Source organism: Micromesistius poutassou (genome assembly GCF_964030765.1).
Source record: "Micromesistius poutassou genome assembly, contig: SCAFFOLD_1059, whole genome shotgun sequence".
NCBI classification, from domain to species: Eukaryota; Metazoa; Chordata; class Actinopteri; order Gadiformes; family Gadidae; genus Micromesistius; species Micromesistius poutassou.
The window spans coordinates 1-10,612 of NW_028178540.1; the positions used below are offsets into that span (position 1 = coordinate 1).

Genomic DNA, 10,612 nt, shown 5'->3' on the forward strand with positions numbered 1-10,612 from the left:
GAAATACGCCGATCTTGAATTATTATATTGTACAGATAAATATGAGATTTGGTCATCCTTATTGAGTTTAGCCATCTGTACAACCCGTCTTGAAGTGCTTCAAGATGTAGCGCTAAAAAATACGGCTTTACTGCCACCTGCTGGTGATTCTGAGAACAGCATCACGGACCGCACACTGACGCAGGATGCGGCAGTGCTATTCAGCGCACTTAAGTCGGTTTAGCTTTGTTCAGAGCCCTTACCTGAGGGGCGTGTCCCAGCAGAGCCCACAGCGAATCAGGAGACAGGAGGGTCTTGGCACCGGAGAACTCCAGCGTGCCGGTCTCCTGCCGGTCCAGGGCCACGTACGGGCAGCCCCCATAGTCCCCCCGGATCTGCTCCCCGCCGCGGAGCTGCAGCACGTCCCAGGTCCCCACCCGGCACAGCACCGCCCGCACCGCCTCCATCTGCCTGTAGGACTGGTGCCCTGGAGAGAGAGAGACCAGAGAGAGACCAGAGAGAGAGAGAGAGAGAGAGAGAGAGAGAGACCAGAGAGAGAGAGAGAGAGGTAGAGAGAGAGAGAGAGACCAGAGAGAGAGAGAGAGAGAGAGAGAGAGAGAGACCAGAGACCAGAGAGAGAGATACCAGAGAAAGAGAGAGACCAGAGAGAGACCAGAGAGAGAGAGAGAGACCAGAGAGAGAGAGACCAGAGAGAGAGAGACCAGAGAGACCAAAGAGAGAGAGAGAGACCAGAGAGACCAGAGAGAGAGACCAGTGAGAGAGAGAGACCAGAGAGAGAGAGAGAGAGAGAGACCAGAGAGAGAGACCAGAGAGAGAGAGAGACCAGAGAGAGAGAGACCAGAGAGAGAGGAGAGCGAGAGAGACCAGAGAGAGAGAAACAGAGACAGAGAGAGACCAGAGAGAGAGACCAGAGAGAGAGAGAGAGAGACCAGAGACCAGAGAGAGATACCAGAGAGAGAGAGACCAGAGAGACCAAAGAGAGAGAGAGAGACCAGAGAGACCAGAGAGAGACCAGTGAGAGAGAGAGAGACCAGAGAGAGAGAGAGACCAGAGAGAGACCAGAGAGAGAGACCAGAGAGAGAGTGACCATAGAGGGAGAGACCAGAGAGAGAGAGACCAGAGAGAGAGAGAGAGACCAGAGAGAGAGACCAGAGAGAGAGAGACCAGAGAGAGAGAGAGAGACCAGAGAGAGAGAGACAGAGAGAGACCAGAGAGACCAGAGAGAGAGAGACCAGAGAGAGAGAGAGAGAGAGAGAGAGAGAGAGAGACCAGAGAGAGAGAGACCAGAGAGACCAGAGAGAGAGAAACAGAGACAGAGAGAGACAGGGTAACTTCGGCAACCTGGCCTGAGGCTTCTCTTCTAGTCTCGCACGTTGGAGGTTTGTGCATGTTGGAGGTTTGTGTGTGTGTGTGTGTGTGTGTGTGTATCTCTGGAGCCCGGAGGAGGAAGACCAAAGGACGTGTGAGGGGGTCGGAGCAGGGGGGGGGGGGACACAGATCAGCAGGTAGAGCGGGTTGACTTATAACCACAAGGTTGCTAGTTCGAGTGTCGTGGTGTCCCTGAGTTAAGACACCTGACCCTGGCTGCTCCTGACGACGACCTGGCTGTCGCCTTGCTTGGGGTTGACTTATAACCGTAAGGTTGCTAGTCCGAATCCCCGGCTCCTCCTAGCTGAGTGTCGAGATGTCCCTGAGCGAGACGCCCTCACCCAAGCTGCTCCCGACGAGCTGGCTGTCGCCCTGCACGGTGGACTCCGCCGTCGGTGTGTGAACGTGTGTATGTATGGTTGTGGGCTGCTTTGGACGAAATTCGTCTGCTAAATGCCCAAAATGTAAATGTAAATGTCTTGGTACCAGTCTTTGTGTTCAAAAACCATCGTTCCGGTCTCTTCCTGGCTAAGCGCTTCTTCGGCAAGATCGGCACAAGGAATTTGTTCAGTGAAATGATACTGCTGACGGACGTCTTAGTGGAGCCAGGGGATTTAACGACGGTTTGGTCACCCAGACTGCTGCTGTCCTTTATCAAGCTGTGATGAACCCTTTCTTCTGACATTTTTCACATAATCTCAACTCAATAATGTTAAGTACAGCACTGTCACTTCACTGTCACTTCATTTAAAACGATATCAAAGGAAGTCTCAAGGATAAATCCCATCCAGTCAAGGGCCCGATCCACCCAGGGTTTCCTTTTCTCTCTAAATCTGATCTCAATTTTGTCTGCGGTTGATTATTATCATTGCATATCATGCACTCAAAGAGAGAGGCTGAGGATTACTCTGATGGACACACACAGACACACACACACTCACACACACACACTCATAATGTGAAGGAATCATATGAATTACTATATAAAGATATTCCTTCATCATTGAACCCCTACAGAAGGAAACTAAATACAACTAGATTCAGTTCTCCACAACATCAAGGTTCAAATCCAAAGAGCCGCTCTCTCTCTCTTACCGGAGATCCAGGAGGGAGTGAGGGCGTCCGACACCCACCCCACATAGCTCTCCCTGAAGGAGGTGAGGAAGGCGTCCAGCTGGGCGTGGGACACCAGCTCCTTCCTCTTCCTCAGCTCCTGGTCCAGATCACAGTCCGGAGAGAGGAAGACCACCCTGGGGATGAAGAGGCTCTGCCGCACGCACACGCCACTCCTCTTCAGATGCTGACACAGGTTCACCGTCTTGGTCTGGGGACACACCGCACGTTTACAATGTAGGTGCAGATCTGTGTATCAAGACTCTCTGAATGTATGTATGTACTGTATACCCATTGTATACCCATACTTCCAGCAACACCCATTAACCAAACTGGACTTCAGTCGGTCAATACATCAATACAAGTACATCCTTACGTGTTACTAGTGTAGCCTATAGTATAAATGACACATTAGTGGACACGGAAAACTGGATTTCAGGCAAGCAGAGCACTTGATTATAGCTATCTTTAGAACCAGAGAAAGTGTCAAAATACTGGAACATTACTGGATTTATATGCTTACGAATAGCAACGCAGAACCACCCCACACCACAGTGTACAGCAGTATATAACAAAGTGCATAGATTAAACCCCACAAGTGCATTCGTCACCACATTGTAACGGCTTTCCCACTTCTTCAAACCCAAACTTCATCGCTCAGTCAGTTCCACTCTGGCGGCTTTGTGCAGCCCTGCCGGTTTGAAGGGCCCACGTTTAGAGGCAGAAAACAAGGGGGCCACTGGCCTCTCAATGGGGGCCACGGGGGGGGACAGCTGTGTTTAGGCACCTGCCGGCTTTCCCCCCTTCACTCCGTCGTACACATTGTGTGTTTGAAGAGCCCCTCGTTCGAGTGTGTTTCAACCATTTCCATATTAATTAGCGAGTCAACCGGAGTACTGCTTAACACGCGGCTCAGAGAAAAATAATAATCAACTGTTTTCAGTGAAATAGCTGCAGTGACAAACTTGACCGCTGGCGTTCACGTTCTCCACATCGGGGCCGACGTAGAACCGCAGAAACAGAGAGGATGCTTTTCTCGACCCGTGTATGAGGCGGCCCTGTCTTATGTAAGAAAATAACCCAGCAGCGTCCACGACGCCACTGTGAGTGAGTTAGGTGTTACTGTAGGTTACCGTGGGTTAGCGTCAGTGTTGGGGGTAACAAGTTACAAAGTAACAGATTACAGTAACAATGTTACTTTTTTGGGGTAACGAAGTAAAGTAACGCATTACACTCAAAATATCGGTAACTACACTACTTTACTAGACTATAGGAACGCGCTTTCCTGCGTTACCCAAGCCGTGTTTGCCTGTGTGTAAAGTTCTGATCTTTTTAAGTGGTGCGTGCGTGCGTTGCTGCCTGTGTGTGTGTGCTGCTTGCCTCGGCACGTTGCCATAGCGATCGATTTGAGTGACGTAGCTGCTGGTGCGAAGGAGAGACGGAGACGGAGACGGAGACGGAGACGGAGGACAGGGGGTCTCGGCCCAGTGGCGATACTCTCACTACTTTCAGTTTATAGCTTGAAAGGACAAAAATATTCCAGTGAAATGCCCTCTATGCCCAGGCGACAGGAGTCTTTCAACTTCTGCCAAGTCAATGAGCAAGCTGTCCAAGCGTTTGTCCGCCCAGCATGGAAATACAAAACTTGTGACGAAAGATCCTGCTCTCCGGTCGTCTGAAGGAGTCGATCAGCAGCCGACCCCGCCTAAACAGGCAAAGCTTTTTTCCAGTGTTGGAGGGCAGGTAACACAGAAAGACATGAACACGCCAGTTGCAGGGTTCATTGTAGAAGACACGCTTCCCCTGTCGACTATTGAATCGCCGCAGATTTAGAAAAATACTAGATAAAATACCTGCGCGTCTTTTTGTCCATGTACCTACACAGTAAATTAAGAAACGGGAAAGTAAAGCAACAAGTAGTCTCATTACATCATTTACAGAACTAACTAGTAATGAGTAACTAATTACTTTTTTAGGGGTAACTCCCCCAACACTGGTTACCCTGAGGGACGTGTTACCGTGGGTTACCCTGAGGGACGTGTTACCGTGGGTTACCCTGAGTGACTTGTTACCGTGATAGCCTGGACGGGGTCGTCCACCTGCTCCACGCAGGTGTTGGGGAGGTCTCCGGCCTTCTGCTGGAGCTGCACGTGCCAGCCCCGCTGGTGGGCCGACACGGCCCCCCTCCAGGGCTTCAGGTCCAGACAGAAGACCCCTTGGCCTTCACAGAGGAGACAGTGAGGGTGACTGTAGAGATGAGCGTACAGCTCACCACTGTGTGCACTCTGTGTGGTACCCATTGGGGATGGTTCCTTCACACACACAGTGGTTGTAGGTGTTACGTACTAAAGAGGTGATGTTAAGGTGGACACGCCCACTTGTGATGCAACTAACACACAGGAAGAGGCCATAATGACAAATCACACTCACACCTGGTGGCATAATACCACCCCTTTAGGTATATTAAGTATTGATCGATACACGGGTCATCAGACAAAAGCATCAAATATGTTTCACTTGATATTTGATATTGTCGGATTGCAATTCTCCTAGTTTTGATATCTGTAATACAAGTACATCCTTGAGTGTTGCTACAGTGGCCTGTAGTAGGCTATAAACGACACATTATTTGACTGATGGAAAACGGCAAAGAGTGAAAGTTGAAGTGCACATGACGTCATCGACACCCACCGGTGAGGATGACTATGTTGATGTCATCGTTGGCGGTTTGATGCTGGCTCGGGACGCGCAGGTTGCAGAAAACATGTTCGCCTTTCAACCCAGTGAGTTTCCTGAAAGGTAATTAGTAGGGCGTAGGTTGTTAGGATTTTGGTTGATTTGGAAAGTGCAGAAACACATGGAGTTAAGTTAAAATACAAACGCTATACGTACCGGACATACTGCAGAAAGTTCTGAGGGGTTTGTGGAGGCTTCAGACTCTGGCCTTTGGTATTTTCTTGCTCCCCAGAGCCTAAACTAAAGAAGGCGAGTCTGCTTCCAAGATGAAGCATTCTAGGCGTTGTCTGCAACATCCAACATCACAAAGAAACGATGGAACATCCTTACTTAGCTAGCCTATTCATACAAATGGTCGATGTTTACGATTAAGAACGGTATTTGGAATTATCTCAAATCTCACTTGAACTATTCAGATCTAGATGACGTCTTTAAATGTACATTGGCATTTTTCCAGAAATTTATCAAACGCGAACTATATCTAGTTAAAACAACAACATCCGAACAAGCGGTCGAACATTAAACCCACCCTGACCGAGTCCAAATAGCGCGTCATAGCCCAGAACAAAACCCAGCCCAGAACGCGTCATAGCCCCCCCAAGTCGCAACAAACCCCAGATGTAAACAAACAATACATACATTCACGTCGCTCCTGGGCTTCTAACGGGACTTCTGACTGGAGGCGCACAAAGAAATCAACTGTGGGGGCATTCACGTCTAAACATCTCCAATGCTGCGCAACGTAACTATATCCGGGGAAGGGAACGCTGTTTCACAACCAACAACCAGGGTACTTTCTCTCCCTCCCCCCCCCCCCCCCATCCAGCATCTGCAGGTCAGAGCGCTTTCGAGGAGCGAGTAAACAACGCACCACGTGGACGAGGAGGGGGTGGGGGGGGGGGGTCAGGTGTCATGACGTCATGGCCCGCTTCGTGGCAAGGCCCCGTGACTTAAAACGTGACTTACATTCAAGAGATTCTTTGAGATATTTGACACTTTTTTGAATGCAGAGTGGAAACATTGCAGCTAGGGGATGCTAACGTGCGTCAGGAGGAGGTTCACGCGTCCACTGCTGGCGCCACGTGTTGCTGTTGATGTACTCCTGGAAGATTGTTTTTCCATTTCTAGGATGTGTATACACGTCCAGCCTCACCGATCGGCCAGCTATGTGTTTTCTGCGGCTGGGACTTTCCCAACGATCCCATGCCTGCTGTACCGTTCAAAAAAAAGGCCCACCCCCATGGATTATTATTCTGTTATTATATGGGATTAGGCAAATAGAGCAGAAAGAAAGTGAGAATGTTCCCTCCCACAGTTGGAATAGGATGAGTCTGAACAGGAGCAGTCTGCAGACATCGTTCATGTTAGGAGATAGATCACAGCTGCTGGTTATTCTGTTACTTTTTACTGTCCTATTAAAAGAGCTGAAGGTTTAATCCTTCCAACCGCAGTATTAATGGGAGCAGAGGACTTTATGACGTGAACCATTACCGTACTTAATGAACCTATTTTTTTAAACAGTGAAAATAATTTAATATGGGGGGGGGGGGGGGGTATTATAAGGTAGAGTTATAAGAATATATTTGTGAGGAGGCCAGTGCGTGTGTGTGTGTGTGTGTGTGTGTGTGTGTGTGTGTGTGTGTGTGTGTGTGTGTGTGTGTGTGTGTGTGTGTGTGCGTGCGTGCGTGCGTGCGTGCGTGCGTGCGTGTGTGTGTGATAAGATGATATTGCCTTCTGGCTCACTGCAAATGTTTTTTTTTTAAATTTGGAGGGGGATCTTTAAGAAAGCATTTGTTTTTCATCGTATCACAGCAGTTTTCATCTTGTATTCGCTTATCAAAACCCACACCCGCCCTGCACAGAGGATATTACTAAACCTTAGAATAATATTTAATTTAGAAGTAAATACAGCCAGTGAATATGGTCAGTTCTGTGGTAAACAATATCCGGACGGGGCAGAAAAAGTGTGAAGAGCTAAATATCAGCAGCAGATAAGCAAATCCGCTCATATAGGCTGAATGGGAGCCAATAAAGAGCGAGACAGAGAGAGGGCTGACCCTCGATCAGCTCAGATCGGGGCTGATACGCTCAGCAGCGACCTCAATAAATCCAGACAAAAGAGTCAAATAACGAGGGATCTAAATTAAAGCGGCGATAAGGGCTGAGCACGAACAAAAGCGTCCCTCTGCTAAGTAATATTGTCTACAGTAAATCAAATCAATAAATAAGAGTCAAATAAAATCCTCTCCATCTCGATTTGAAATTGGGACTTGCGCGTGACTTTTGCGTTTGAGTGGACACGTTCATATTTGATGCGCTCTGTGCTCCTCTAGTTCGGCCTTTCAGATGTAATTAGCGCTATTGGCAGTGGTTTGATCTAATCTGCGGCTGCCAATTGTCACGCTTTCAAATGCAGTCGGTATGGTAGAAGAAAATCCATTAGTGCGTGGTTGTAGAAACAAAAGACTAATGATGTTCCAGTGAACTCTATATACTCTAAACAATACTTTATGTATTCATTACTTTAAAAAGCATCCCTAAGAATCAAGGTCTTAACCATTGGCAGTGTAGCATCTTGTATGACAGAATACCAAGATGGGGGGGGGGTCTGGTTGTGTGGGTGAGGAGGGGCCCCTGGAGGTCTGTGTGTGGGGGCCCAGGGTGGTTCAATAAGGCATCACAACTCAAGACGTGTCTGAGGGACTATGACGTACGTATGACGACTCAATGACCCCCCCCCCTAGGCAGAGATATAGCCATGGTCCACTCTGGGACCCGGGGCCACTTCAGACCAGACCTATAGTGGGCCTCCAGAATAACAACAAAGATCATTCTCAGTGTTACTGATGAATTAAAAATGTTCCCATCGGTAGATGGGAACATACAATACAGAGAAAAAAATAAAGAGAATAATTGCACAATTATAATTATGCATCATTTTTTATGTTAAGTAATGGACATCGCTAAGTCTCCGCTGCCTAATTCTCGTCCCCCTTCTCATTGAATTATTGATATGAGAGATTCTCCATATGCTCCCCCGAGGGGCCGTGTCCCATTCATCCCTGCAGAGAGGGAGCACGGCCATTTAACCGTCGGGATGGTGAAGAGCTTAACTACCCCCGATCCAAAGGGCTAATTCAAATCATGTCTAATTATGGCGGTTAATGGGGGCGGCAGCTGGCTGACCTGAAGCAAATGGTCCGACGGGTGTGAATAGGTTCCGACTCCCAGCTCCATTTCTCCCATTTCACCTGGAAATTAGCCCGTGCTTCAAGTGGACCCTTCTTAGGATGAGTAAAAGTGTCTACTCTTTTAAAAACTGCCTTAATCATGATGCATGCAATCGGTTTAAAAGAAACACAATATAATTTATATTTTACTAGAAATAACTTTGCACACGGGAGAGCTGTGAAACTAAAGCTGAATGTGTTTTGGGGTTCGGTTTTTAAAGGGCCTGGTGGTGGATCACAATGGGCCAGCCTCACTAACCGGTCTGGCTACAAGAGGTAATTTAGATGCTAAAGTTTAATTGTCCAATTACCGCTGAACGGGAGAGGGGGGTCTTAATGCCGCTCCGCCGTGTCTGAAAACAGTGGTACAACGTGGTCCCGGGCTGTGTTGTTAATAGTTGGCAATTACAGAGAGGGCTCTTGCGGTAAACGGTGGGGCCGCAGACCAGCGCAACTGGAAAGACCCTTGGCTGGATCTCTCTGGCCCACTCACCTCTGGGGCTGGAGGGCTGAGGGGTCTGGAGGGCTGGGGGCTCTGGGGGGTCTGGAGGGCTGGAGCCCCACTCAGCCAGCACACGTGGAACACTCTGGTCGAAGCTCCGCCACAAACACGTTTGTATTTGTGTGTATTTACATGGAGGGGTACGGAGGACAATATTATTGTTTTCGACAACACTAGGAGGTTGCAGCCTATACAGTTAAAGGCCTACGTTACTTTAATAGGTGGGTGACACGAAATGTGATTGTTTTCTGGGATGTGTGTGAAAATAAATTATATTTATGTTAACTAGTTTAGCAATGATGAAGTATTATATTCAAGCAATGGCGTGTATCCTTTGTACAATTTAATTATTCATTAAATGTTACTTTATAACATTTAACAACATATACCATATGATAAGTTCTAATATTGAACAATTACAATACATTTATTCCTAACAATTGTATGGGCAAAAAAAATAAAGATATATAATTACACGTGTAATTTGGTGGACGCTGTCACCCAAAGTGTGGGCATACAATCTTAGCAGCGGGATTCAAACGTTATCCCTGGCAGTATTAATGCCGTGCTCGACCAATGAAGCTGAACAGGACCAAAGAAAGAAAATGTCATTAACCTTTTTCATTCAGCCTCTTTGATAAAGGGTTACAGATCAGATTCTTTGACTATTTCAACAAGCCATGTCACTTGAATTAATCCAATTCCGACCCCAGCGTGCTTTGTGATGCTCTGAGCGATGGAGCACAATAAACACTCATTAGCATGTCTCCTTTCTTCTCCACGTGGCCGCGGAGCGGCTGCAGACGGTGAAGTGTGACCGACCTAAGGAGGCACTGAACACCGGGTAATCTACAAGGATCTTAACAAGAACTCGGACCCCCTTCCTCGAAACAGAAAGGCCGGAAACAGGACAAATGAACCGTAATAGATGACACACGGAGCAGGGAATCTGTCTGAAACACACACACACACGCACACGCACGCGCGCGCGCACGCACGCACGCACGCACGCACACACACACACACACACACACACACACACACACACACACACACACACACACACACACACACACACACACACACACACACACACCACCGGTGCCACCTAGAGGCCTGTTTGGACAGCGTCGTCGCAGGGTAAACACAGATGTCGCTCATAGCGTTAATTATGGGTCTGTTCATTAAGCGTTGTCAGTGCTTCATTATAGACCAATTTGTTCGTGCTGTGGCAATTGAACGGCATCTATAGTTGATAAACGCCATTTATTCAATGAATTGTGCAAGCCTACAGTATAGTGTAGGAACTAACGTGCAAAGGGTCAATAAGGAAGGAATCAATCAAATGAAAGATAGAAATGCAATTAATTATAATCACGTGACACAGCAATGTATCGGCAACAATGAAAATCAATGAAACATTGCATTTAAAAAAAACGAATATTAAAATTGTCGAAACGATCGTGATCTGTCTGATTTGTTCTGAGACTGTTCTACACACTGTAGAACAACAAGGCATTGTTCCTAACTCTATTTGTCTCTTGTTTGGTCAGTGTCTATGTGCCTGTTTGTGTGTGTGTGTGTGTGTGTGTGTGTGTGTGTGTGTGTGTGTGTGTGTGTGTGTCTAAGTGTGTGTTCCAGACAGGGGTTGGGGTGTGTGTGT

General features: G+C 47.6%; 1 protein-coding gene across 1 annotated transcript; it reads right to left on the reverse strand.

The window, feature by feature from the left end:
• Positions 1-209: 209 nt before the first annotated feature.
• LOC311373582 (uncharacterized protein) lies at positions 210-5,993 on the reverse strand (the record flags this gene model as incomplete). The annotated part of the gene is made up of 6 exons (XM_084490315.1): positions 5,857-5,993; positions 5,374-5,504; positions 5,173-5,273; positions 4,554-4,702; positions 2,464-2,692; positions 210-466 (listed from the first exon to the last, which is right to left on the reverse strand). The coding sequence occupies exons 2-6, from the start codon at positions 5,490-5,492 to the stop codon at positions 210-212; spliced, it is 855 nt and encodes a 284-aa protein (XP_084346441.1). The 5' UTR covers positions 5,493-5,504; positions 5,857-5,993.
• Between the last annotated feature and the right edge of the window lie 4,619 nt (positions 5,994-10,612).